This window comes from Eubalaena glacialis, chromosome 12, assembly GCF_028564815.1.
Source record: "Eubalaena glacialis isolate mEubGla1 chromosome 12, mEubGla1.1.hap2.+ XY, whole genome shotgun sequence".
In the NCBI taxonomy this organism is placed as follows: Eukaryota; Metazoa; Chordata; class Mammalia; order Artiodactyla; family Balaenidae; genus Eubalaena; species Eubalaena glacialis.
This window is the reverse complement of record NC_083727.1, coordinates 14,133,880-14,161,492: the sequence shown is the minus strand read 5'-3', so window position 1 is coordinate 14,161,492 and position 27,613 is coordinate 14,133,880. Positions and strand designations below refer to the sequence as shown.

General features: G+C 38.1%; 1 protein-coding gene across 1 annotated transcript in view; it reads right to left on the bottom strand.

Moving 5' to 3' along the window:
* SYNE1 (spectrin repeat containing nuclear envelope protein 1) overlaps positions 1-27,613 on the bottom strand; it is a 448,877-nt gene that overhangs the window by 251,607 nt on the left and 169,657 nt on the right. Inside the window, exons 33-46 of the mRNA XM_061207647.1 lie at positions 24,609-24,836; positions 24,128-24,226; positions 22,414-22,601; positions 21,896-22,019; positions 19,121-19,287; positions 16,745-16,898; positions 14,041-14,669; positions 11,409-11,588; positions 9,277-9,427; positions 8,798-8,956; positions 7,417-7,599; positions 4,345-4,446; positions 1,819-2,022; positions 684-891 (exon numbers count right to left, since the gene is read on the bottom strand). Coding sequence (XP_061063630.1) covers positions 684-891; positions 1,819-2,022; positions 4,345-4,446; positions 7,417-7,599; positions 8,798-8,956; positions 9,277-9,427; positions 11,409-11,588; positions 14,041-14,669; positions 16,745-16,898; positions 19,121-19,287; positions 21,896-22,019; positions 22,414-22,601; positions 24,128-24,226; positions 24,609-24,836 — 2,776 coding nt within the window. The remainder of the gene's footprint in view (positions 1-683; positions 892-1,818; positions 2,023-4,344; positions 4,447-7,416; positions 7,600-8,797; positions 8,957-9,276; positions 9,428-11,408; positions 11,589-14,040; positions 14,670-16,744; positions 16,899-19,120; positions 19,288-21,895; positions 22,020-22,413; positions 22,602-24,127; positions 24,227-24,608; positions 24,837-27,613) is intronic.

Sequence of the window (27,613 nt, the reverse complement as noted above, 5' to 3'; positions counted from 1 at the left end):
CAGCAACGATAATAATATAGAATATAATACAGTATGATCTATCATCATGACTGTTCATGGTAGAATTGAGAAATTATCTCAGATGTAAGACTGAAAAGAAATTCGTATTCCTGACATGTCTGATTTCCCATTGTGTTTCTTTCTTTCGGTAAAGGAAGATAATTGCCTGATTATGTCAGACTGAGCAATGCTCTAGAGGCGTTAAAGCCATTCCTATGGCAAAGGGAAGAACCATCTCATCTGCCCACCACGCTGACTTAGAGCATCTTACATCCACACCACAGCAGAGGCACAACTGTGTGGGAGGCCGAGTCAGGGACATATGACCAGCAATTTCCTGAATTACATGGCTGAATTTCACAGCCTCTCCTAAGATCCAAGTTTACCGTGTCACTTCATCATAGCGGTGGGACTCATTTTCCACATAAATGAGCTCTACACACAAGATCAGATGGCGTTCAGATTCCTCAAGATGGCGGACTCCTAGTCTCTCAAGGAGAAAAAGGAAGAATTCTGCATATGGTGAGAGCCCAACCACAACAATTTGATTGCTCAAATCTCACCACACACACAAACTTAAAACGCTACTCTTGTGGAAAGTTTTCTGGCAGTTTCTAGGCAGCATTTGGTTTGGACCGTGTCTTGTAGACAAACTATTCATGCTAAGACCTGTCAGAGCTCACCACTGAAGTGTTCTTCCAGAGAATCCTGAAGGCTGGCCTGTGTCTTGGAGCAGGACTGGCTCACAGCCTCGTGTCTCTTTATCAGCCCCGTCACCGCACTGCCCAGGCTCTCCAGCTCCACTGAATGGTACTTGCGGCACAAGCTATTAAGATTTTCTTGGGTGGAACTGATGTTGCTTTGCTGACTCTGAAGTTCTTTTTGTATTTCCTACAGAATAAAAATATGCCGTGAAGGATATTCATCACATTCAAGAGAAATATTCCATATACTCCACCCTGGAATGTTTTTTGGAAATTGATGTTGTTGAAATCCACTCAATAATGTATATATTTTTGTTGGACTTTTTTTTTTTTTTTTTTTATTAGTGATAGATTTGTGTTGATTCTTTCAGAATTTTGCCCAGTTCTCCTTGGGAACAACTGCAAACACTGTTGAGAGGTAGCTAGGATTTGGGTTATAGTTTAGGATTTCAAGCAAATTGAAAAGGTCTTTGTGGATTCCAGCCCAGGATCTTGGGTTTAGTCGATTAGAAGCTATTATATTAATGGAGTCACCCGCCTATGTTCATATCTTCCATGGGCTACTTGGGCTCTGTTTCAGGATCACAGGCCACATCAAAAGCACCGGTAGTTAATTTTAAAAGTGTATGTCCTTAGTCTCAAGTACAGTAAGAAAATATGCTAAAAGAGCACAGAACACATATGTTGTTTTCTCAACCATTTTTAAAAAATATATCCCTCTCAGGATGAAAGCAGTCATGCTGACCAATAAAAGTAATTAAGTGATGAAAAACTACTAGGCATTCAAGCTTGAAAATGTGTAGAAATTCAAACAGTTCTTCTATAGGCTCCCACCTTTTTATTAAAAAAATATCTTAACAAGTATAACCTATGAGTAGGTCCTATAGCAATGCATGCTTTCTGCTTTTAGAATATTTGTCTTTGGTTTCTTACCACCTGCATTCAGTTCTCCATCTGTTATTTGCTTTGCTGTCTCCTATACCATGAATTAGTTGGTTTGGTGTTAACATGGGTAATTGAGAACAGAGGTTAAATTTTTATTATAGTCACCGAAAAACAGGAGAATTAATATTAGTATTGAAGTGTAAACACTTAGTGACAGTTTATGACTTACCTTCACTTTTTTCAAGCCTTCACAAGTCTCAGTTCGGGCACAGTTCATCAACGATTCTTCTAGTTTTGTCAGCCAGGTTGCAATGTCATTAATAAACTTCTCCACTTGTGCACTCTGAGAGGTGAACTCTTTCAAGGTTCCTTTTGCTTCTTCAGTAATTTCTTTGGCATGCTCCAGTTTCTGCCTTAAGTCAGCTTCTATAAACTAAACATAAAGTAAGATTTCATTAAAATCTGTGAAGACCAGAGCACTCGTTCAGTAGGATTCCGTTCACGTGCAGCTTAACTGTAAAAATCGCAGAAGCCTAACCATGGATGCTAATTCAACTTTTCTAAGAAGGAAAATCAGTGGGTACAAGTTGCCAAATATCTTACGTAATGGGAAAATGGAAAGAGTGAGGATTACCGTTAACACTGGACTTTTTAAAGGGGAAGCTTTGACTGAGGTTGCAGGGAATCCACGAGATCCCGTTTCAAAAGCAGAGCTAGACTTACACAGGGTAACCAAGCTGGGGACCAAAAACCTGTTCTTCATTCTCCCTGGAAATACACACTTTTCGCCCTGAAGTAGTCGCTACTTTGAACAAACACCACGTGGGGATTTTATAATGAAGCAATGTCATTTTTGTCTCCTGTTTAAAATATTCGGTGAGGCTAGTTCTTCTCTCCTCCCTGGGTGATTGATTTTGGGAGGGCCCTGAACTTCTCTGGCCCCACGCATAATAATAAAAGGACTTATAATCTTGATCGACTGCAAAGCTGTTTCAATTCCTCAGTTAGAACACCTAGTCCCATTTAATAATCAAAACTTTGAACTGAAAGCTAAGATGTTTTTTCCTATCCTCAGCTCAGACCAGCTGCAAACAGGAAGCCTCCAGTGGAGAAAGGGGCCAAGTGCCTTTTTTTGTCTTTCTTCACATTCTTTCTACTCCCTGACTTTCTACAGCCTCTGACCCCTGCAGGCTTGGACAGGCAGGAGGTGGGTGACCACTCCTGGGAGCTGGCATCTCTGCTCTCCGGGCTGGGTGACAGTTTACACTCACTTCTCTCACAGGCCTCGTGTGTGGGGTTTTCTGAGACTTCCCTCACTGCTGCCACCTCCCGCTGACGTCCCCTAGATGCAGGCAATACAGTCCCGTCTGGCTCTTCACTTTCTCCTGGTGCAGCCTGTGGGCATCTCTTTAGCTCCTAGCTGCCGAGGCCTGTTCATCCCCCCAGAAAGCCTTCTTAGGTACCTTGAGATGCACACAAGTAATGCTCTCCTCCTCCTTTCCTTTCATAATTCATTTCTGGGCCAGAGGTCACACGCTGGCATTTCATCCCAGATGACTCTGGGATGCAGGCCACTCAAAACAATCATTTCTCCTTTGGCAAATACATCAGCAGTCAGCCAGCCTGTCTCTCACCCTTAAGGTCTTACGTGGTGGGAGTTAGATACTAGACTCCTGTGTCTGCCAACTGCAGGGGGCATATGCCATGCTCTCTAGACGGTACCGTCAAAATCCTTCTCATTTTGAGGTAAGATGCAGGCGCCCCCATACTTCCTCCCTGAGTATAGGTAGGGGTGTGTGTGTAAGAGAGAAACCAGAGAACAACAGAAGCTCTCTCTCAAAACCCTGCCTCCATCTTCACTCTGGCAAAGTCCAGCTGTTACCCGTTTATGCCCTTGATATGCACAAGCTCTCCTTTTCAGTTCTGTGGATGATCAGCATCGCTTTTGCCTATTCTTGCTTCAGGTGAAACTTCTAACCCTCTGGTACAAGTATATCATCCACCAATGATACTAACTGATAGATACACAGCCTTGGGTCAGAGCAAAAGTATAGGTGATCAAACAAGATTGACTTGTTAGCAAGAAACAGTAGATAAAGAAGAAATAGGAAGAGAGAAAATGAGGGCAGCAACAAATAGAGAGCTTAAAGTAATGAGTTAGAACCCTTGGCCCCAAGCCTGGTGCTGGCTGCTCCCAGGCTCCCTCACTGAAGCTGCCCAGTTTGCCTGGTCAGACCTGGTCTGCCTGGCCTGTCTCCTGTACCTGTGGATGTGAGCCATCTAAAGGGCCTTGAAGGGAGATCTGTGATCGTGATCGCTCCAAACGCCATTATTCAGTAAATGGATTAGAAAAATGTCAATAAGAATATCAATATTCATAAATGTGGTTTCTGTTACTGTCTAGGCTTAAAATGGTCCATGAGGCAAGTTGGATGCTACCACTTCCAAAATTTAGTAAGGAAAAAAGGAACTAATCTTATTATAATATTTGAGTTGGAAATATGCTATTAATACTAGCACAAGGAATTCTAAAAATGTTCATATTTTAACCCCCGTATCTGATAACGTCTATGTGCTTGCTTGGAATTACGACAATGATAACAATAAGAATATACACGCACATATACATATACATGTACATGTACTTTGTAAATAAATACATAAAGTGTGTGTGTATATATATATGGACATATATATATACTTTTTTGAGAGTGTATAGTATATAGAGTTATTACAAACTTGATTGAGTGCTTACCTGAAGATCTGGTGGTGTTTCTGGATTTTTAGTTAATTCTTTAAGATCATTAACTTTGGAATGAAGTTCTTCTAATCTCAATGCTCTCTTTTTAACTTCAGACTGCAAAATAAAAGACAAAGGGGAAAAACATAACTAATCAAAACACTGACATGTTATACTTGGCATTTAATAATTTCAAGCATTAACTCTGTCAAAAAGCCCCGACTTTAACCCAGGGTAAAAAAAAACAAAACAAAACAAAAAACAAAAAACTAAAACCAAAACTCTGCTTCATTTTCTGAGGACTCTCATTATTTGCGAACGTGGAAAAATGTCACCATTAACTTTCACTGGGAATGTGAGGGAGTATGCAGAACTTTCTTTCTTCCTACTCTCTTTAATTGGAAAAAAATGCTCCCAGAAAAAATTAAACATTAACCGAAAGTCTTGAGTCAGCGGGGATTTTCAACAGACTAACTGTCGTTTATTTATTAGCATTAATATCATTGGCTACTATGGCAGCACTAAAGTCTTGAGAAAGCATTTCAAAACAAATATACATCAGGAGTGCCTCTTAATTACTGTAGACTATATGTAATATAGAAGAGATATTTCAAATAGAAATTTAAAGGGTGGTTAAATAGAAATCAGGTTAATTAGGAAATTGACATCTAACATTTTGACTTTTGTCTTCTTTTTTTTTTGGCACCAACACTAACACAAGAAGAAGAAAGAATAATCAAAGAATCATTATGGAACAAATTAGGTGCTTGGAAACTTCATTAGTTATCTGGGCCCATGAAGGAACTTTTTTTTTTTTTAACATCTTTATTGGAATACAATTGCTTTACAAAGGTGTGTTAGTTGCTGCTGTATAACAAAGTGAATCCGCTACACATATACACATACCCCCATATGCCCTCCCTCTTGCGTCTCCCTCCCACCCTCCCTATCCCACCCCTCCAGGTGGTCACAAAGCAATGAGCTGATCTCCCTGTGCTCTGTGGCTGCTCCACGAAGGAACATTTTAATAAAGTATCCCTCTCAACTTAAATGTGGTATTTTGGTGCTTTGTAGACACTAACAAACCTCCTGATGCCTTCAATCTAGAAAGTGATTTACTTGCCCAGTAAGAATTAATGAATTGCCTGCCCGGCCCACTGGCCTTCCCCAGAAGCAGCCTGGGCAATTAAGGAATCACCCCTATGCACCTAAGCTTCATTTCCTGCACTGCAGCAGCCACGACACTGCTGGGCACCAGGCTGAATCCAGCTCTCTGATTTTAGTAGCTGGTGCATCACAGAGCATAGCATAAAAAAACCCATCTCTGTGAGTGACTGAACCTGGACATAATGAACGTGGCTGAGGTCCACTGGTTCCCTGGATCCCAGAGGTCAGTAGTAGGAGTATCCTCCAGGCTGGTTGAACAGCTGGCCCTGATTTGCAGCATTTACCACCATTTTGAGCTACAGCATGATGTCACAGAATGTGGAGTTGGAGGCACCATACAGGTGTACACGTTCTATAGTATTTCCATCATATGGATATAATAAGTGTCAATAACTCAAGAGCCAGATAACAGTAATTGTCAAATAATAATTAGGAAGTGATCAGTTTGGGGAATTCCTTACTTTCATTTTTAATACAACTTAATGGTCCAGTTATTTACAATTTAATGTTTAATAATGGTCGTGTTTATCACTGGCTCACAAAATTCCTGAAAACGTAGTGACTTTTGTGAGCTGGTACAAGCTGTGCTCCAGTACACACCATTGTTTGAGCTGTTATGTTAATTTAACATCAAAGGTAACAACTAAAGAGACTGTGGGATCCCTCTCCTGACTGTACTCTTGGTCTGGATAATTCCCTCTACTTCTGTTTGCTCTTAGAAATAGGAACAATCTACAGAATGTTCTTTGGGTAAATACAGCTGATAACTTAGGCAATACAGATGATTCAACATTTTATTCAGACTGCAGTCATTCTTTCATGTGTCTGTCATGTTCCACATGTGTGCCAGGCCCAGCACTGGGCCCTGGAGCACAGAATGTGAACAGTCTCTCCCCTCACCAAGGGCACAGTCAGTCCTATGCTTTGTGAAACGGGTTACCTCTTCTCACTCTATTTCCCCCTACCCTACTTCATTTTTCATCATAGCCCAATTACTGTTTGACATTTTACATATGATATACACTGTAATGTAAATAACATAAATACCATAAGGGTAGTGACTTTGTCTGTTTTACTATTAAATTCTCAGTGCCCAAAACAGTGCCTGCCACATTTTAGGTGCTCATTGGGAATTTGATGAGCAGATGAATAAATGAATGCAAGAAATGGGAGTTTAAAAGAGGAATTTAAAATAAATTGGCCACTAGAACTTTAAAAGCCCACTTTCCGTGGAAATCTGTGGCCCTCCAATCTCCAGTTTTCTACCACTTCTGCAAAGGCAGTGGAAGAATCCAGCACCTAACTTAAGTGTTCAGGACCCGTGGTAAGTACTCAGTAAACATTTTGTTTGAATGAGGAAAAAATAGATACTAAATATCATTAGATTACAAACATTTTCAATTTGGTTTTCCGATAGGAAGGTGCCATAATCTCAGATGAATGGGACAAATTGTAGATTTTATGAATCTTTACTTTTCTACTAATACTTTAAGAGCCCCAACTAAGAAATGATAAAAATGCAAAAAAGAAAACATCCCTCTTATCCATAGCCTAATCAACTTTCAAGTAAACAGCAAAAGACAGTAAAGAGTTTTATTACACTTATTATGTGTCTTGAAAGGAAGAATGAACTTTACTTTTTTTTTTCCAGTGGTTTGTTTTCTTTCTTTCTTTTTTTTAAATTGAAGTATAGTTGATTTACAACATGGTGTTAGTTTCAAGTATACAGCAAAGTGATTCAGTTATACACAAATATATATCTATTTTTTCCAGATTCTTTTCCCTTATAGATTGTTACAAAATATTGAGTATAGTATGTGTCTTGAAAGGAAGAATGAGCTTTAAAAAAAAAGACACAATTTTTTATACTCTGGTCAATGATGTACCACAAGCTCACATATGAAGGTAAAGTCATTTTACCTCAAATTCTTTCAGGAATTCTTCTGCTTTGAGGCTGTTATTCAGGTTGCTGATGCTTTTGGTCAGCTGTGGAACAGAATTGTTTGCCCATCCGTCGATCTCATCTTTACTTGTAAGTACATCATCCCAAATGGACAGGCCTACTCTCAGCCTGTCCATGTTTTCCTCAATTTTCTCTGATATCTGGGATAGAAAAGAGAGGCCATATCATTAAATCTGAGGCTTTCAGATGCTCTTTGCCCACCGAAGTATTAACTATGTCAATGCTTCCTTCATATTCTGACTGAAAAACAAAGTTTTACAAAAATTATTATAATCTAATTAGTGCTCCTGGCTCAAGGAAATGCTAACCATTACATAAAGTATTTCTGTCATTAGGAGAGTTGATTGAATTTTGATTTTCATCTGTAAATTGGAAAATAATAACAGGTCTATTGCAGTCTACAATAATATAACTCACTCTAAGGTTTAATTTTACAGGATAGGAGTCTAGCTAGGGCAGTACTGTATTTATTTTTGAAAATGACACAATAAGCCCTTTTATTTGTAATGCTGAGATATGAAAATGTGCATAATTAGACTTGGACATATTTATAGAATAAGTAAATGCACAGGAGAGCAACCTACTCTGCATGGTTAAAGTATTATTAGTATTACTGTTTAACAATCTTCCCATAATAAGAATACCATTTTAAAAGTGGAGGCAGATAAGGTTTTCTGAAGTCCCCAAATTATTTGATTATAATATGCAAACATCAATATCTAACTTCAGTAATTTAGCTTAAGTAAGGGAATCCACTGTAGGTTAAACTTCTGAACCTAAATATTGATAATAGGGGAGCGACAGAATCACAGGAATTATGAGCTGGAAAACAATGTAAAATAAGTATGGATTGAGATGTAGAGTTCCAGAGAGATCGAGTGACTTGTTGTATGGGCACATAGCTAGCAAATGACAGAGCAAGAACTAAAAGCCAAGGATGTAAACTACAAGTCCAGTGCTTTTCAATGCACAATTGTAGTCTTATTATTTTAAATTATTATCCATTATTGTTTAATATTCTGGAAGATGTATAAATTATTCTTCTATTTTAACCATGATCCCAAGGTTTGGAAAAGAAAAACATTTAGAGTTATAAATATGTTATGATTGAGGCTATCAAATGAAATTCTAGAAAATCTGCCAATTTAACAAAATAAAGCAAATAATTTTTAACTATTTCTAAATTGTATGTGAACACTGTTTTTTTAGAGTATCATTTTGAATTTAGCATTAAAAGTTAAAAAAGGAAGTCACATTCCTGAATAATCCTTGCCCAAAAATGTGACTGAGAAATGTGAATATATAAACTATTCATAGAATCCCAGGTGATGAGCTTACATCCAGCCATTTGTCCACAGTGCTTTCCATGTCTGTTTTCACCAAGATGAAATCACCACTGTGAATTTTTTTCAGCTCAGACAACAACTGTTTTCCTTTACTGGTAAAATCATCCAATTCTTTCTGTTTATTACACATTTCATTCTTGGCAGTTGCATGCTATGGACATAAATGTTTCCTTAATTAATAAAACAACCAGAGATATGTCAAGAATGTATAACCATTTGCCTCTAAGAAATTTAATTCATGGTTGACCTTATGCAGAAACCACTGGTAATAATGATCTATGCAGATATATATAATTTTCTCAAATTGCTAGAATCCCAGGATGTAAGTATTCCTAAAAAAAAAGGTTGAGCTTGTCAGCATGAATTAGCTATATCTAAATATACTGACAAGAGTTTTATAGAGAATGCATTATGAGTAAAAACAAATCTACTAACAAAGTCTAATAAAATAAATACATCTTGAATTATTACCTTTGATAAAGCCCACTTAAGGTCCTCCTGATCTTTTACAGTAGTTCTGGTTACAATCACATTGCTGGCATTTTCTAGGACTTTAGTTACAGCTGACTTCAAATTCTGATACTCTCTCATTAAGTCAATAAGTCCACAGCATAGACCCTGGCTGTAATGATTAAGAAAATACATCATTTATTGTCACATATCAGGATAGGAAAGAGTTCCCCCACGATTGGACCTGATATATAACTACATAAGGGTACTCTGATAAATGCTGGAATCAAGGGAAAACTTATTTCCACCTACTAATGTCAAAAGCATTCTGGCCAATCTGACTTAACCCTAATGTCCAAAATGTTCTCCATGAACGAAGAATCCACCTAGTCATTAAAACAAAATCTGCTAAATTTTTTAAAAAATTATCTGTGATTTAATTACTTCATAGTATGTGAGTTGACGGAAGGAAACCCACTCCTCCCAAAAAAACCCAAAAAGCAAAACAAACAAAAAATACTGCTCAATAATTAAAGGACAGGGACTTCCCTGGTGGTGCAGTGGCTAAGAATCCGTCTGCCAATGCAGGGGACACAGGTTTGAGCCCTGGTCCGGGAAGATCCCACATGCCGCAGAACAACTAAGCCCGCAAGCCGCAATTACTGAGCCCATGTGCCCTGACTACTGAAGCCCGCGTGCCACAACTACTGAAGCCCACGCGCCTAGAGCCTGTGCTCCGCAACAGGAGAAGCCACTGCAATGAGAAGCCCGCGCACCACAGCGAAGAATAGCCCCTGCTCACCTCAACTAGAGAAAGCCTGCGCACAGCAACAAAGACCCAACACAGCCAAAAATAAATAAATAAATAAATTCATTTTTAAAAAAAATTAAAGTACATATGAGATTTTCTTTCCATTTCAAGAACACAAATTTTCATTAAATATGAATCCCCCAAGAATCGTCAAAATATAAGATAGTTTTTGTTCATAAGAGTAAAATGCCTTTGAGGAAACAATTCTTCATCCAGGAATTTTTCAAAAGAAAGAGGTGTGCACTAAGATTTGGGTAAAATTATATCCTTCACACCATTATTTGTAATAGGAGAAAACTTAGAAATAACCCAAATGTTAAAAATAGACCAATAAGTGAATAAATTGTGATACATTCTTATGATTGAATACTGTGCAACCTATAACAAATCACAATTTAGGAGAATATTTAATAACATGGAATAAAGTTTTTGCAATATGGTTAAATTTTTAAAAGCCTATATTAATAGTCTACAGTATATAATAAAAAGCTTATGTATACATAAAAAATTAAATATGAATGTTACAGATGCTTTATTTGTAGTCCCCCAAACTGGAAAGATCCCAAATATCCATCAGTTGGTGAATGGATCAACTGTGGTACACCTAGTAAATGGAATGTCATTCAGCTATAAAACTAGATTGGACTCTGTGGATACGTATCACAATGTACATTGAGCTAAGTAAAAGAAGGTATTTAACCAAGTGTAGTAAAAACGTATGTATACACCAAAAAATGAACATGAGTGTTTAGATATGCTTTATTTACAATTGTCCAGACTGGAAAGAATCCATTTATGTGCGATTCTGAAAAAGATGATACTACAGAGACAGAAAAATGATCAATGGTTGCCAGAGATTGGGAGTGAGGGGAGGGATTGATGACAATGAGACATAAGGGAACTTTTTCAGGTGGTAGAACTGTTACTGTGAAATTTGATAGTTGTGATATTTACACAACTGCATGAGTTTGTTAAACTTCTACAGTTTAAGGGTATACACTTAAAAGGGTGAATTTTACTGTAAAACATACCTCAATTACAAAGAAATACAACAAAATGAAAAAGAAAATCAGGGGTTAAGACTCTCCTGGTGGCACTTTGTAACTGTTGACAACTCTGGATTTTAAGCATCAAATTTTGTATGTAATTGTTATCTCAAGACAACTTCCTCAACAAAGTTCTGTAGGACTAAATTTTTAATGTTACTAAATAGACACAGAATATCTAAGTTGGCAAAAGATATTAAACTCTTGATCACACCAATGCAAATCAACAGGCAATGGCCCAATGTCATAAATTAAGTAGAAAGTTAAAAACAAAAACTGAGAAGTTTTTTACTTACTTTTCATGAATTAGTTTTTTGGTGTCATCCCAGGTAACCTCTAAGCAGTTTATCTCCCTGTCGACTTCAGGTGCAAAGACTACATCTTTCTGAGCAATTTGCTTAGCTTTGTCTTTCAACCAACATAGTTCATGCTCATGAGAATTCAATTCATCTTCTAACTGATTGAAAACTCTCAACCTGCAAATTAAAATGTTATTTTATCATTAATTTACTAAAGGTAGTGAACTAGTATTTCCTTTCCATAAAGCATGCATATTGGTAGCTAGAAAAGTTTTTAACACAGCAATTCATGTATATCAACGGATAAAGATGTTTTTAAAGTTAACTTTGCATAATTCAGACTGTACCTTAGAAAACATTTTAAGTCATTCTTACTATTCACCTTCAAACTGCTATTAAGTTTGTATTCTCTTTCTATTTTGCTTTGGTGGTATAAGAATTTTGACCAGGGCCGACATTGGAGGCAAAGTAGGTGAGTACTTATTGCAAGGTCATTGGTAAGAAATTCTTCTGGGGACTTCCCTGGTGGTGCAGTGGTTAAGAATCTGCCTGCCAATGCAGGGGACACGGGTTCAAGCCCTGGTCTGGGAAGATCCCACATGCCACGGAGCAACTAAGCCTGTGTGCCACAACTACTGAGCCTGCGCCCTAGAGCCCATGAGCCACAACTACTGAGCCCACAAGCCACAACTACTGAAGCCCGCATGCCTAGAGGCCACGCTCCGCAACAGGAGAAGCTACCGCAATGAGAAGCCGGCGCACTGCAACGAAGAGTAGCCCCCACTCTCTGAAACCAGAGAAAGCCTGTGTGCAGCAACGAAGACCCAACACAGCCAAAAATAAAAATAAATAAAAAAGAAATTAAAAAAAAAAGAAATTCTTCTGTGCCCTGAAGTTCAACTCATATTAATAGTAATATTTAAAAATAAAACTTTACCTACTTTTTGAAAAGATTACCACTAGAAAATGATCATGGGTTTTTTTGGTCCTTAATATATTAATATTTGAGTATTTGTAAAAAAAGTGGTCACAGAGAGGCAGCCACTGACTCTTTTAGTTCTTGCATTTTGGTATAGTGCTGACTATATGCATTATCCCATTTAATTCCCAAAGCAAAGCGGCTAGGAGCAGGCATTATCAAAATATCTCCATTTTATAAGAAGAGAGGTGATTTGCTCAAGGTCACCCAGTAACACATGAGTATGGTATGACCGGGATTTAATGATCAATCGATTCCAGGCAACATTTTCCGTAGCCTCTGTACAACCTTGGTGAGTTCAGCGTTGTGGGTACTGATGTGGCTCTCGAGCCCAGCCCAGGCCTCCTCCAGCAATTTTAGGATCTCCCGGTCTGCTGGAACTGAGCCTGCGAGGAAGGGCCACGCAGCACCAATCCTACCGCTTATTTCCTGGGTGAGTCATTTGCTCCTTTGCCACACTTGGCTCCTCCTTCTACCCTTACTCTGGAGGCCATTTTTCCTTCCCAAATTTTATTCCCTTTTGTAAATTTATTGCTAAACTAGTCAGATAGCTTATTGCCCATGAGGCATATAACCTCAGGAGCCATTATCACCTAACCAAAGCCTTAGCTTGATGTTTGATTCTGGTTAAAAGGAAGCAAATGGCAATGACTGTGGCAGGGTCAATATAATCTTTATCAATTATGGGCACCTTAGCATGAATACATTTCTGCTGTTTCTTTGCCCCCTGAAAAATGGAAGAGAAAGCGATGCTGAGAAGATGATTGGGGAGAAGTTCTACTGAGAAGGAAAAAGAAGGTTGAAAGGACCGCTATAGTAAAAAATTACTTCTCAAATTTACTGCAGAAAAATACCTTTGACCCCCTAGCTTCTCTGTTAATCTCACCTGACAAAACCCCAACTTTGCTTAAACCCACTTCTCTGCATTCTCCACACCTCTAAGCAAACAGGTAAAAGTAGTGGGGGAGAACCACTTTGCCAGGCTGTTTGGTTCCCCTTTAAGTGAATGAATACAAATCTCAAATGGCAGCTTATCACTTACCAAGCACCAGAGGCTTCATTCCCACTTCTCCCTATGTTTTCTCCCCACAACTTCCTGTCACTCACTCTCAACTAAGGACCTCACTCCAGTCCTTTCTGAGAGGCTAGAAGCCACCGAGAAAAATTACCTCATATTTTACCACCAGAAATACAAATCTACTTCACTTTCTTTCTCCTCTGCATCTCATTCTTGTTACAGAAGACAAGTCCTTTCTTCTATCAGTTAAAAACTGCTTAAAAATAGATGATATGATCAATATACTCTATGGTAAATAGAGTGGCTTATATATAGCTCTTAGGAAAGTCCTTAAGGAAAACAAGGAAATTTTAGTACTTCTTAAGTGTTAAAATAGTCATTAATTTTATCCTCACAATATATTTTTTTTGGCCACGAGGCATGCGGGATCTCAGTTCCCCAACCAGGGATCGAACCCGTGCCCCTGCAGTGGAAGCACAGAGTCTTAACCACTGGACAGCCAGGGAAGTCCCCTCAAAATATTTTTAAAATAAGTAGCTAAATCTGGTACTATTATAGTTTTGCACAAGAGTTCATTCCAGACCAAATAAAAAGTACACGAGACCACCGGCTTCCACGCAGTTTCCATTCACCTCTGTTGAAGCGCTTGGCGGGTTAGTTCTTTCAGCCGCTCTCTGTCAGTCCTTTCTTCAATGTCCTCAATGCTTTTCAGCAGCTCCTCTTTCTGCTCTTGGAAGGCTTTCTTCAATACCGCCAGGGCATCTGCCTCACTCTGCTTGGTTCCCAGAAGGTTCTGGATCCTCTCTAATTCAAAGCAGAGATGATCAGCTGTAGTTCTGCAGGAAGTCCTCTGCTCAGAACTTCCACTTTTGAGATGGTATTGGGCTTTGGTAAGAAGGCCATCAAGACTGATGGCAGTAGATTCTAATGTTTTCACATCTCGGATAGCATCCTTGAGGTCCCTTTCTAATAAGTCAGACTGTTTCTTATTCATACTGTGGGTTGCTTCCACTGTTTGCCTCAGCCGGTGGAGAACCTCTGACAGAGAGGCATGGCCCTGCAGGAATTCGGCCAAGTGGGAGAGGGCAAGCTGCCGCCTCTCCACGACCTGGCTGGCCTCCTCAAACAGCTGGTAGCAGTCCTCCGCTTTGCCCTGGAGGAGGTGAAGGTCCTCAGCGCGGCCCAGAGCACCCAGCTTCGCTAGGTGACCCTGCAGACTCTGCAATTCTCCCTTTTTGCTCTCTACTTCTGCTGCATGGTCCTGGAAGAGGAGAGAGTTAGTTACTGATTCCCCAGATGCACTGTTTTACCGACACAGATATCGTCAGGATTTGTGATGTCAAGATACATTTTAGGGCTTCCCTGGTGGCGCAGTGGTTAAGAATCCGCCTGCCAATGCAGGGGACACGGGTTCGAGCCCTGGTCTGGGAAGATCCCACATGCCGCGGGGCAACTGGGCCCGTGAGCCACAACTACTGAGCCTGCGCGTCTGGAGCCTGTGCTCCGCAACAAGAGAGACCGCGACAGTGAGAAGCCCGCGCACCGCGATGAAGAGTGGCCCCCACTTGCCACAACTAGAGAAAGCCCTCGCACAGAAACGAAGACCCAACACAGCCAAAAATAAATAAATAAAAAATAAGTAAATTTATGAAAAAAAAAAAGATACATTTTAAATGCAATGGATGGCATAAAGGTCAACTATGGCGAATCTTGTAGAAACATTTTAAAAATTTCTTTTGTTTTGCTTTGTTTATCTACATATTTCACATAAAGCATAACTCTCATTTGGAACTAATTCATTCCATGGAAAATAATTTCTTTGTGGATAGAAATAGTTAAAAGAAATTACAGATATATATAATTATATACATATGTGTGTGTATACATACATCATACATATACGTATATATCTTTTAAAATCTTCCAAATATTCAATTTCTTTTAACTATACATATGCCTACAATACAACTAAAATATGTAGAGAATTAGTTCTATTTTAGAATTAATTAATTTTAATTTAGAATTATTAATATATGGAATTAGCTCTATTATATATAATGCATGTTATATATTTACATTGTAAATATTATAATTATTTATATACAAATTATAATATTTATATATTAGAGCTAAGCTCTATTATATATAATACATATATTTATATTTTACCTATTATAATAATTTATTTATATACAAATTACAATATTTATGTATATATTAGAGCTAATTTTAACAGTTTGTAGGGAAGGAGTGTAAGGGACAGATGAACATTAACACCTGTTCAGAGGTAGTGAATAAGGCAGGTAGAAACCTGCACAAGTTTTAGCTGCCTTCTTTTTAAACAGATGTAGATTAACCAGGGTGAGCCTATTGTATAGGAAATTTGGCTAGCTCTCAATAAATCTGGCTTAAAATCTAGCAGAGATTTACCAACGATCTCAGCATGGTTCCCATTAAAGACAAATCATCATCTGTCTTGATCTTGACCACAGTGGCCTGAATATTCTCCTCAGCTTGACTACTAAACTTTTGAGGGCTTCTTTGAGCATTTATGGTAGAAAATTTACAAATCCACTGTCTGCCCCTTTGCTATGTAAATTTTTTTAAAACCTCTGGCCAGCTTTACAACTCAGAATATCTTTCTCAAGGACAGGGGAGCCATCCCTTTGAAATGTAGGTCATTAAGTAAGACAGCATCCCTGACTCATAACAGGAATATATGAGAAAGTACTTTTCCTTTGGGTAAAGCTAATTAGCTAACCCAGCACAGAGTCAGCACTCAATAAATATTAAGTGTTTTATTATTAAATATTGTTATAAGCTTACTATGTAGCTTATCTCCGACTATCCCAATGCTTGATGGTCAGTATCTGATTTTTTAAATGTTTTATTTTTTGATGCCTGGATAGATATTATGTATAAATTATAAATAAGGAAAATAAATCATAAATTTTAAATAACTTTCAGGCTAAAGAGTAATTCAGAAAAACTCTATCATTAAAGCATTGGAATTCAGTAGTAGTTTTCAGCATTGGAACAAAGCAAACGAAGCTAAAAAAAGGAACATTCTTATCACTTCACCCTACGAATCATTTGCTCCACTTTCAAGGAACAGTGTCTTAAGGTGGTTGCCTGTTTTATCTGAAGTAGCTTTATCTGTTTAATTTGTCTGTATAACACATTGCCTGGACCCATATGCTCAATTATTTAAACATTTGCATATTAATAAGAAGTTAAATTGCTGTCAAGTGTTTTTTTTTAAATGTTGCATCCCTTTATAATTCAAGAGCTCTCTCTTATAAATAAATTCTTCAATCTTAAAAGAATGCACTTTACCTTGTGTCGAGTACGAGCTGCTTGATGGTCCATTATGCTTATCTCAGAAGTCATCTGTAATTCACTGAGGAACAGCTTAATCCAGACAGAAAAGGAAAGCAGCAGTTCATCAAATTGCTGGTGTTCAGCGACCACAGACTGAAGAAAGTTAATCCTATGTACAGAAAGGTGTTGAAGTTAAAATGCCCCACAGCTGGACAGAAAGAATGATGATACGTTTTTTGGAATAAGCTTAACCAAGGGCAAAAGCTGTGTTGTCATACACGGACAGACCGGAACTCTTGATGTTTTCTACTTCTCAAACCCCGTTTCTCTCACACTTTTCCTGTCTCAGTTACTGTGACCACCATCCACCCAGATGGTCCTACGAGTCACCCTTCAACCCTCCATTTCTTTACCACCACATCTGATCTACGTTGATCCTGTTAGCACCCCCATCACAGTACGTTCTGTGCTCTCCTCTCTGCTTCTACGCTCTGGTCTAACTCTCTTCATCTGTCGCCTTGCCTCCAACTGCTGCCACACTGGCCTTCTTCCTGCCACCGTGGCCTCCCTTCAATCCACGTTGTAGGTAAAAGCCAGAAATGACCTTAATGTAATCAGAACATTCTCTGCCAAGCTTAGACACAGGGGCAATTTCCTGTTGCACATAGGAAGGCAAAACTCCAAAACTCCTTACTGTGGTCTACGAAGGATCCCACGTAATCAACTCCTCTGCCCTCATCTGATACAGCGAGGCCTCACACTGCCACTCATCTCTGTTTCCCCAATATCCCAGCTCACTACTGTCTTAGAGACTTTTGGCTCCCTCTGCCTATATCCTTTGCCCCCAAAGTACCATGAATCTGCTTCCTACACAGCATCCGGATCTTAATAGATGTCACGTCCCCTGAGATGTGGCTTGGCCACCCAATCTACGGTCCCTGACATATAACCCTATTTTGTTGTTTTCATATTACTGAACACCACCGGAAACAGTCTTGTTCATTCATTTGATTAATGATACATTTATCCTCTCCCTCACTGAATAAGAGACTGGACTTTACTTGCTTTGCTTACTGCTATATACTTAGAGCCAAAAATGGTGCCTGGGATATGGTCAGGGATCAATCACTGCTTGTGTAATAAATTAGATTGATAAACAATAGGTGATCTGAGGTCAGAATCCAAAGCTGGCATTAAGAATAATACCTTAATCAAATATTAATATTTGTTACAATGGCTCATATCCAAAGTTCAACTTTTTAAACAGACTTTCATGTTTTAATCCTTACAAAACCTTCTACACATTATCTTTACAAGCATATATTATATTTTGAATGCTTTTATACATTTGTATCATTTTAAAACCCTTTACTTTCCCTCTGGGAGACAGGCAGAAGGCAGATCCTCCTCTATTTTACAAAAAATTACTCATCTTTCAAGAGTTTGGCACCAAAGCCTTTTGTCAGCCTTTCATGAACCCATTCAAATGTCCTTTCTTTTTGTTCCCATAATATCCTGTGCTCACCTCTCATTGGATTTCTTGTTATTCCCATGCTGATCTCTAAAATAGTTGAGGTCAGGTTTTATTTATTTTTACGGTTTCAATTTCTGATATGGTGCCTTGTACTCAACAGGTACCCAATAAACATTTGCTAATTGAATAAATGAACGAATAGACAATGGAACAAATACAGGTTCCACAGAGGTAAACAGCAGAACTCTGTTTACTGTTGCTAACCCCGGCACTCAGAAGAGTGCACTACTCATTGTAAAAACTCAGTAAGTATTTGCTGAATAAATAAATTAAAAATTGACTAGAAAGGTTAAATGCCTTATTCAAGATTACATGGGTAATCAATACCAATTTAAGTCAAAAATTTGTTTTCTGGCATCTTAGAAAGGTATAAATGTCAATTGTTAATCATCTAGTCAATTAACATTTAATCCATTTTTGTCTCCTTTTAATATAATAATAATTTCCCTGCTCTCTACTAAGATCTATATAGGAATGAAATGGAAAAAAAAATACATATCCTCTGTTGAGAAATATCATGTGAGGCAAAATTTTAATTACCTTTTTTCTCCTGTACATAAACAGCTTGGGCAGTAATAATACAAACCCGGGTAATCCTATGCTCTTCAATATTGTTCAGCTAATTTGATCATTTGCCCTGATTGCAAGACTAAAATTTTGAATTGAGGTTCATTAGAAATACTAATTATTAAGCACTTTAATTTTTAAAATGACGAATAAAGTAGTTTTCTTCCCTTCTATAATTATGCCCTGAATAATTGGGTTAAATAAAAGTAAACAAAGCTAGGCTTTCTTAATTTATATGCTCACCATTTAAAAAAATGAACAATACTAGAAGCTTTTTTTTGAAACCAAACCTTTTGCTAATTATCTGAGGCAGATCTCTCCATCTCTCATCCAGATGCTCCAAATGTAGTTTCATCATTTTCACATCATCTTTGGAGGCCACTGAGAACAGGGATTCCTTTAGTTGCAATAGGTTGCTGTAGTTTGAGGCCTGGGATACAATTTCATTTTGCAGCCCCTGAGAAAAAACAGAATGGATTACAGATCTCATCCCAATGAGACTGACCAGGAAGGACCATGTGACACAGGTGGTTGCTATCCAAAGGCTTTGTGTTCTTGCAAAACGGAGGTCATTGGGACCAGGCTAAAACGGGTTTTTATCCCTTGATTTAGAAATGGATCCACTTAACCTCTAATGCAACATTAAAAATGCTTCTGAAACCTGAATTAGTTTTCCAGTGCCTGGGTTATATTAAGTTAGGCAAATTTAGAAGCTGTAGAATTTCTTTCAGAATAAAGAAACTGAGTAGGTGAAAAGAATCAAAGAAAAACTGTTGCTGAAGAAAAACAAAGCATATCTAACAATGACAGAGGTACAATTCTAGGTACTGGGAACACAGTGTGTCTCTCTGTTTAGAGACTACATTAGGCCAAACCAGGGAACTTAAAGGGTCTTCATTTTACTTTCGTGCAACAGAACTACTTATTTTTAAATCAGGCGATGAATCTCTTAGGTGATGTGAGTGGTGCATAAAAGCTGTGGTTCCTACTTAATAAGAGATAAAAGATAAGCACTATATAGATAGTTGTAGCACGGCACATAGTTGATGCTTGTCAAAATGTTTTCTTTCCCCTCCCTAGTGAGGCCACATGTGTGATACAAGCAAAATTGCTACAGGTATCAGAGGAAGGAGTACACAGCCTGTGGACAACAGGAAAGACCTCAAAGCAGAACCAGGACTTAACGCTGAGCAGGATGAAGACACAGGCCAGGAGGTGGGAACGTACAAGGAATGTTCAGACCATGGTAGGGAGGCACCTTGGCTGACACAGTGCCTGGGTGGGGGCCAATCTTGGTCCTCTAATTTGTACAGCATTGTTTTCCACACAGAGACACGTAGGAATACAGTTGTATTTTGTTTGTTTATTTATTTATTTACTTATTTACTTATTTATTTATGGCTGCTTTGAGTCTTCGTTGCTGCGCGTGGGCTTTCTCTAGTTGCGGCGAGCGGGGGCTACTCTTCGTTGCGGTGCGTGGGCTTCTCATTGCGGTGGCTTCTCTTGCTGTGGAGCATGGGCTCTAGGTACGCGGGCTTCCACAGCTGTGGCTCACGGGCTCTAGAGCACAGGCTCAGTAGTTGTGGCTCACGGGCCTAGTTGCTCCAAGGCATGTGGGATCTTCCTGGACCAGGGCTCGAACCCGTGTCCCCTGCATTGGCAGGCGGATTCTTTTTTTTTTTTTTTATTTTTTTTTATTTTTTTAATGCTATTCTTGTCTGCTTACATTCTTTTTATGTATGTATGTATGTATGTATGGCTGTGTTGGGTCTTTGTTTCTGTGTGAGGGCTTTCTCTAGTTGTGGCAAGCGGGGGCCACTCTTCATCGCGGTGCGCGGGCCTCTCACTGTCGCAGCCTCTCGTTGCCGAGCACAGGCTCCAGATGCGCAGGCTCAGTAATTGTGGCTCACGGGCCGAGTTGCTCCGCAGCATGTGGGATCTTCCCAGACCAGGGCTCGAACCCGCGTCCCCTGCATTGGCAGGCAGATTCTCAACCACTGCGCCACCAGGGAAGTCCAGGAATACAGTTTTATATGGGCAGATATCTTTGTATCATTTTGAAGAAAAGGAGCTATGACTTCCCTTCTTAGAACAGCTCACACTGCATTTATAAGAAGATAAACACTGGATTGTGGACTGAGCATTGCCCTTTATCCTCAGGCAGGACAGTCACTGGAGGTTTCTGAGCAGGGACTTTTTGGGAGATGAATGCAGAACACTGGTGTTTAACAAACTAGAAACGCAGGAGAACCAAGAGTGTGAGAAACCCTCAAAGTCAAGGTAGGAGAACATGTGAAGATGGGGGAATAGGATCAGATGCTACAGACAAGCTCTGATGGAGTTTTTACAGAAGCAATTACGAAAAGTAAAAGAACTTAGTTTCCTCTTAAACATTTTGTAAAAGGTGATGGGAGAAAGTTGGGGTGTAAATCTGTTACACAATAAATATCTTTTGTGAAGCAATATTGCCTGTTGAATTTTCTGGCACAGATAGCATCCCTTAAAGCAAGTCATTAATCTCCAGAAATCAGTAACATTGTCTGTAGTTTCAGTAATACTTAAAGATTATTTTAAGTATAAAAAGTTGGCTTCTTCAAGAATATAATAAGCTAGTATTCTTTGTCTTTCTATCTTCTGCATTTGTGCTTATTCATTTTTTGGTGTCTTGCTTGAAAATAATCCTTACTGTGACTTTTTTATTACCAAAAATTCATACAAATGCAAAAGTAGAAGGAATACAGCTATTACCCAACTTCAAAAATTATTCACTGATGGTCAACCTTGTTTCATCTATGTTTCTACCCATTTCGCCTTCAACTCCCCTGCCAGATAGTTTGTATTCAAGTGCCAGACATTATGTTACAGGATTTTCTAATACATCATGGAAACTGATCATCACAAAGTTCACCATGACTTTGTCTTTCAGGTCAGGGCTGCTCTTCTTTGCAGGATCATGAAACGAAAACAAGAAGTTAAGTTGTAGAAAGGATTTCGTACTTGATTTTGTTTTACATTGCAACCATAACAAAGAGCATTTCATTTTCCTCTCACTTCCTTGAACTTGCCTGTATTAATTGAAGTTCATTCTCCACCTTGACTCTGTCTGCAGAAATGTTGGCTTCTGGGGAAGTGGCTATAGCTTCACATCGCTCTAACCAAGTCAAAAAGGTAGACAGTTCTTTCTCTAGCCTACACAAAGCAGAGATAAGAAACAAATTCATGCAAAATTATCATACTTGAAAACTTTTCTGAAGTTGAGGGGTTCAACAGTAACCATTATAAATACCACAGTGTTTGTTGTCTTTTTCTAGACGTGAAGGTGAAAAAACCACTCCTTTCATATTTGTGTATGAACTTGCACATGTGTTTAGATGTGTGCAATGTGTAAAGATACTCATACATCCCCTCCACAATCAGGGATCTTCATCTTATAATGAAGATCAATGTCTTCCCATGGTAGGCACATGAGTTGATGAGTTTTACATGTGGGATGATCATTTCCCATCACTTAAAGTCCAGAATTTCCTATTTAGGAGTAGCTATTGAAACCCTGGCTGCCAACTGGAGAAGGAAGGCTGCTCACCTCTGCCAGTGGGCCAGCAGCTTCTCGAGCACAGTCTGTCTCTCCTTAGTCTGACGCAGCAAACGTTCATAGTTCTGCTGCAGGGCTGCAGCCTCCTGGATGGAGGAGTCTCTGTTAGAGACCTTGCGGGCGCTGGCTGACAGGGCAGCCACTGTGCTCGTCAGTGATTCCAGGGCCTGACAGAGATCCTGATGCGAGAGCAAAAGAGTTCCATGAGTGCACAGCATCAAGAAAGGAGACCTAAGTTTTTCTTTGAGACCCTTTATCACCAAGCGTTTCCCCAAAGGCATAATAAACAGCAATGGTACTAAAAAATGTCTCTGCCCATGATTTTCAGCAAAAAAAAGTCTCTGCCCATGATGTTCAGCAAGACATAGTGAAAGTGACAAGCAAGTTACTTCATGAATGCAGAAGTCAAAGGTGAGAATGGAGAGGCTATTCCCCAAATAAGAATTTGTTGCTGTTTATCTGAATAATTACAACTTTCCCTTAAGGATTTAGATAATTTGTGAAAATTGTTATTCATGTTATACCAAATGTATTTTAAAAAACCCTACTCCTAATTTATAAGAGCTACATGCAACATGCTATAATTTTATTAAAAAAATATATGGGAAGTTATGGCTGACATAGCTGCCGTCAGGAATCCATGATAATAACAATTAGGGAACCTGAGAATGTGGCAGGCACTGCCACATTGTGTGGCATAACACAATGTGTTATGTACATTACATATATTATCTCATTTAATCTTCATAAGAATCCTAAGAGGTATGTTCTTTCATTTGCCCCCATTTTACAGATCAGAAAATCAAGATAGAGAAAAATAACTTGCTTTAGGAAATTCAAATATTAGAAACATACAATATTATCCTCTCTGGTACTCAACTGTTAACTTAGTTGTCTATTAAAATAATTCTATCAAATCTAATTTTCCTACTTTTCCTCATTTGGGGGTTATTCTTTTAAAAATTACATAAGTAACACAATAATGCATTCTTATGATAAATATTCAAACAATATAAATTCCACTTCCTCTTCCACTTGTGCTTTTGTCAACTGTTTGCTATTACTGTGGCCCCCTTCTCTGCATTTGTGCATGCATGCACACATAATAAGGATAATATATATATATATTTTTTTCTGGTTTATTAATTAACACACTTCTTTTGAGTATTTCTTTGTGCATGATTCTCTTGCTTTGCTCCTTCCTCTGAATTCTGCCAGAGGCATCTATTGCTTTGCAAAATATCTCACAGTGGTTACCAGTTCAGGGACCAGATCAAAAAAGCTAGCCATTGGGGAAAAGATCAGTGAGGACATAGTCTTTGCACATCTGAGTGTAGTGGGTTAGAATCTGAAATCTGCTATGCAAATATATACATATTTTTCTGCACATTTAATTTTTTATAATGTTGGCAAGAGGTAACAGGGTTTATTAAAGCTATAATCTGAAAAAGTTACATGTTCTAATTACAAGAGAGAAATATATCTTAAATGACTACTTTAAAATACATTTTTAATGAAAACTTATTTGTAGTTATATTTCTTGTGTTATATGAAGTGAATATGTTTGATCTATATTATTCCTCAAGTAACATATAATGTTTTTCAATTTTAACTCTAATAAAAATATTTACTGTTTTCCTTTCAAGCAGGAATTATCACATTTCTGAGTAGATAAATAAGAAGAAACGTTGAAACATGCTCTTACCATATGTTCTTGGAGAACTTTGTATGTTTCTGTAGCTGAAGAACATATTTTAATTGGATCAGCAAGTTTATCTTCAAATTCAGACACAGTCTGCTGGATCTAAAACATTGGTAATATATAAAAATGATGATGGGGAAAACATACATCAAGGCAGAGAAGGTTATTGGGGAAACAGCATGCCTATCTTTTTTGGATAACATTCAGTGTGATGATAAAATATATTTTTTAAAAAACCCCAAATCAATGTGTTCCACTATTTGAAAGGAATATAATTAAGACTTAATACCTATCTGAACAGAATATATAATGGCATTTTTATATTCCCTGAAAAAAGGTTACATATAAATTACAAACTCAGTCATCACTGACAACTTGGTAAATAATTGGCAAATTGTGTCTTTTCCTTATTCCATTATTTCTGGACAATTTATAAAATGCAAGGTGAAATAGGTAACTTTAGCATGCAAGGACCAATTGTTACCTTTTTAAGATTCTCTTCAAACTTTTGCTGCTGAGATAAATGTCCCAGGATTGTTCCTTCCAGACTCCGTGCATGTTCTCGGAGTTCTTCCCAGTATCTTATTATGTGTGTTAACTTGGCTTTGATTCGAGCAGATTCTCCAGTGGTAATAAACTGAGCAAAAGACTGAGCTTCTTCTTCTAGTCCTGTAATGCTGCTGATCTTACTTTCTATTTCCTGAATCGTGACCTAATATTTAAAACAAGAAAAATGACAATGGAGGCTAAGCAAGCCTGCCTTCCTGAAATGGTATAATCATCTGCAGAGAGAGAAAATCAGCAGAATTTTTCCTTAACTGACATTTCAACCTACTTGCACCATTAGAAAGCAGCTAGCTACAAACAAATACCATGTGTTTCCTGACCTCGTTTGGGGAGGATAGGTATGCAGACAATGTCTGAAAAATACAAACTGGTGGTGGTCATGCTCGCTGGATGGAGAATAAGGAGAAAAGGCCACCCCTGCTCACGGTGAAGCAAGAACATGTCCCTGGAACTCTTACAGTCTCTCTGAAGGTACAGAGAATTCTCTGCTTATCCTATGAGTCAAGAGTTTTGACCAACTGGTCTGGGAAGTAGTATGTTCCCAAACTCATAGGAATGCTAATATTGGCATTCATTTAATTTTCCTAAAATGAAGCTGAGTATTTCATATTTTACCAAACTAAAAGCTTGTCTGATTCTGCTCCTGCCTAAACCCAGTCTTTTCATATTTATCACCTATACTTTATGCCAATGGTTTCCAAATTTGGAATACATTAGGGTCCCCTGGCCCCAACCTCAGGGAGTCAGACTCCCTGGGTCTCAGGCGGGGCCCACTTGGCAGCTCTGACAACTTCCGGGGTGATGCACTGCTGCTGACACAGGGAATCCACTTGGGGAACCACTGCTTTATTCACTAGCTGCAGACTCTGCGGTAAGGAGACTACAGACTATGAGTTCCATTTGGGGCAGGAGGACATTTCACCTATTAGCCAACACAAGAAAAGTACTGAAAGTGGGCACCTGCGTGTGCGTGTGCGTGCGTGTGTGTGTGTGTGTGTGTTGGGGGGGCCTCTTATAAACATAGAGGTTTATTTATTTATAAGAGAAGAAAAACTATTTCTCTGAGAAAAAGAGCCAAATCATTCAATCAAAATAAAGCCCAAAATTCAGACATCTCAGTTTCAAATAATTTAGATAGAAAATACTGTTACCCTAGAAAAAATAAATGTGTGACTTCTGTCTAGATGAGACAACAGAGTCAGAAATAACTTCTGTTTAGATAAGACTATTGGAAATAGCTGGCATCAGATTAGTGCTAGGTACACATCAGTTATTTGTTTTTATTTCTCATATTCACGACTATAGTGTTATATCTGATAGATACTTGTTGTCTGAGCATTAATACGATATTTCTTTGTTTTGCTGTTTTTTAAGATGATTTTTTTGGGAAAAATTACTCATAAATTCAACAAATGTATTTTGAGTTTTTTATGTGCTAATAGTTGTTCTAGGTGCTTCCAACACCTCAGTGAAACCATCTTAGTTAAGATCAAAGTTCTTAGTTCTTAGAGTAATATATGGCATTAACAAATTCATAGATGCAAACTATATAATTATATTGTTGGATTGTGGCAGAAAAAATTTCCAATCCCATGAAGAGAAGATGGAAGATGAACCCAGTGTATGTTCTTATCATTTGTGAGTTATCAATTAGGAATAAGAAATTAGTCAATTTGGAATAGCATGTAATGAAGAACAAAAATGGGCTTATAGATAAATATCTTCACAATAACACTCAAATGCTTCATCAATTTTAATCCTAAGAGTCTGAAGTGAAAATACTATGACAAGTGTTAACATATTTTGAATATTTCCTATAATGTAGTCTTCTGTCTGGAAATAGAATCTATGAGCCCCAACTCCACAGTACAGTGTATTCAACTCTATCTTTGCTTATTTCTAGCAAACATATTTTTCCTGATACTCATATTCATTTTTAGATAGTTTTCAAAGTGCCATATTGGAATATTAAAATGTATTTCAGCCTGATGGCATGGAAATCCACAACTGAATGTTTATATACTTAAAAATAAAATAATCATTTTGTTTCTTAAAAGCAATGTGATGACATTTGATCACTGACATATTTCAGAAGTTCTGGAATTAAGGTTTAAGAAAATAGAAAAATGAATTATAGAAAGGATAAACAAGTTAAAAGGTGTATGCCAAAAATTTTTGAAAGAAGAATGTTGAGACAAAACTATTTAAATGCGCTATTCTTTGTTTTCTTAGAATTAAATGGCAACTTTTAAAAACAGTTTTAAAGATTAAACATATTTCATTCTTTAATGGCTGGGCATCTGTTTTGCCTAGTATATCACACAAGACATAAGCTAGACTGCATACACCAGACTCCATGTATCCTTGACTGCAGAAGATGTGTGATAAGCAGTCTGCCCGGCTTGTAATCTTAGCTAAACAATATTGCATCCTCCCACTGTGCACATGGCAATGACTTGTTCTGAGTCATAATGTGAAACGTTCCCTCACCTTGGTATTTATTTTACTATATTTAATCGAATGAAATGGCAAAGGGTTTTCCCACTCCAAAAAAATGAGCTGAGTTAGAAAAAGAAGCAGTTGAATTGTGAAAATGTGTTGTGTAAAAATAGCATAAAAGAAAGAGAAATGAACATTCAGAATTCATTTCTTTCAGCCCATTTTTTTTCTTAAGCTACTTGAATGAAACGGACGATGATAGTCTATGTACTTGGTTATTTTAGAACTGGAGGATAACATATCAGGGCATCTCAGTTCATGCCCCCAAGGGCATCATAAATGCCAGCATTAGATCGATGGAATCTGATTGCTTTACCCGAAGAAAGTAATTTCTTGAACCCCTCCTTGTGGTTGGTGAGGGTAAATGCCACCAATACTTGAGCTAGACATTTAGAATAGTTCTTAAAAAGTAAGGTTGTAGAT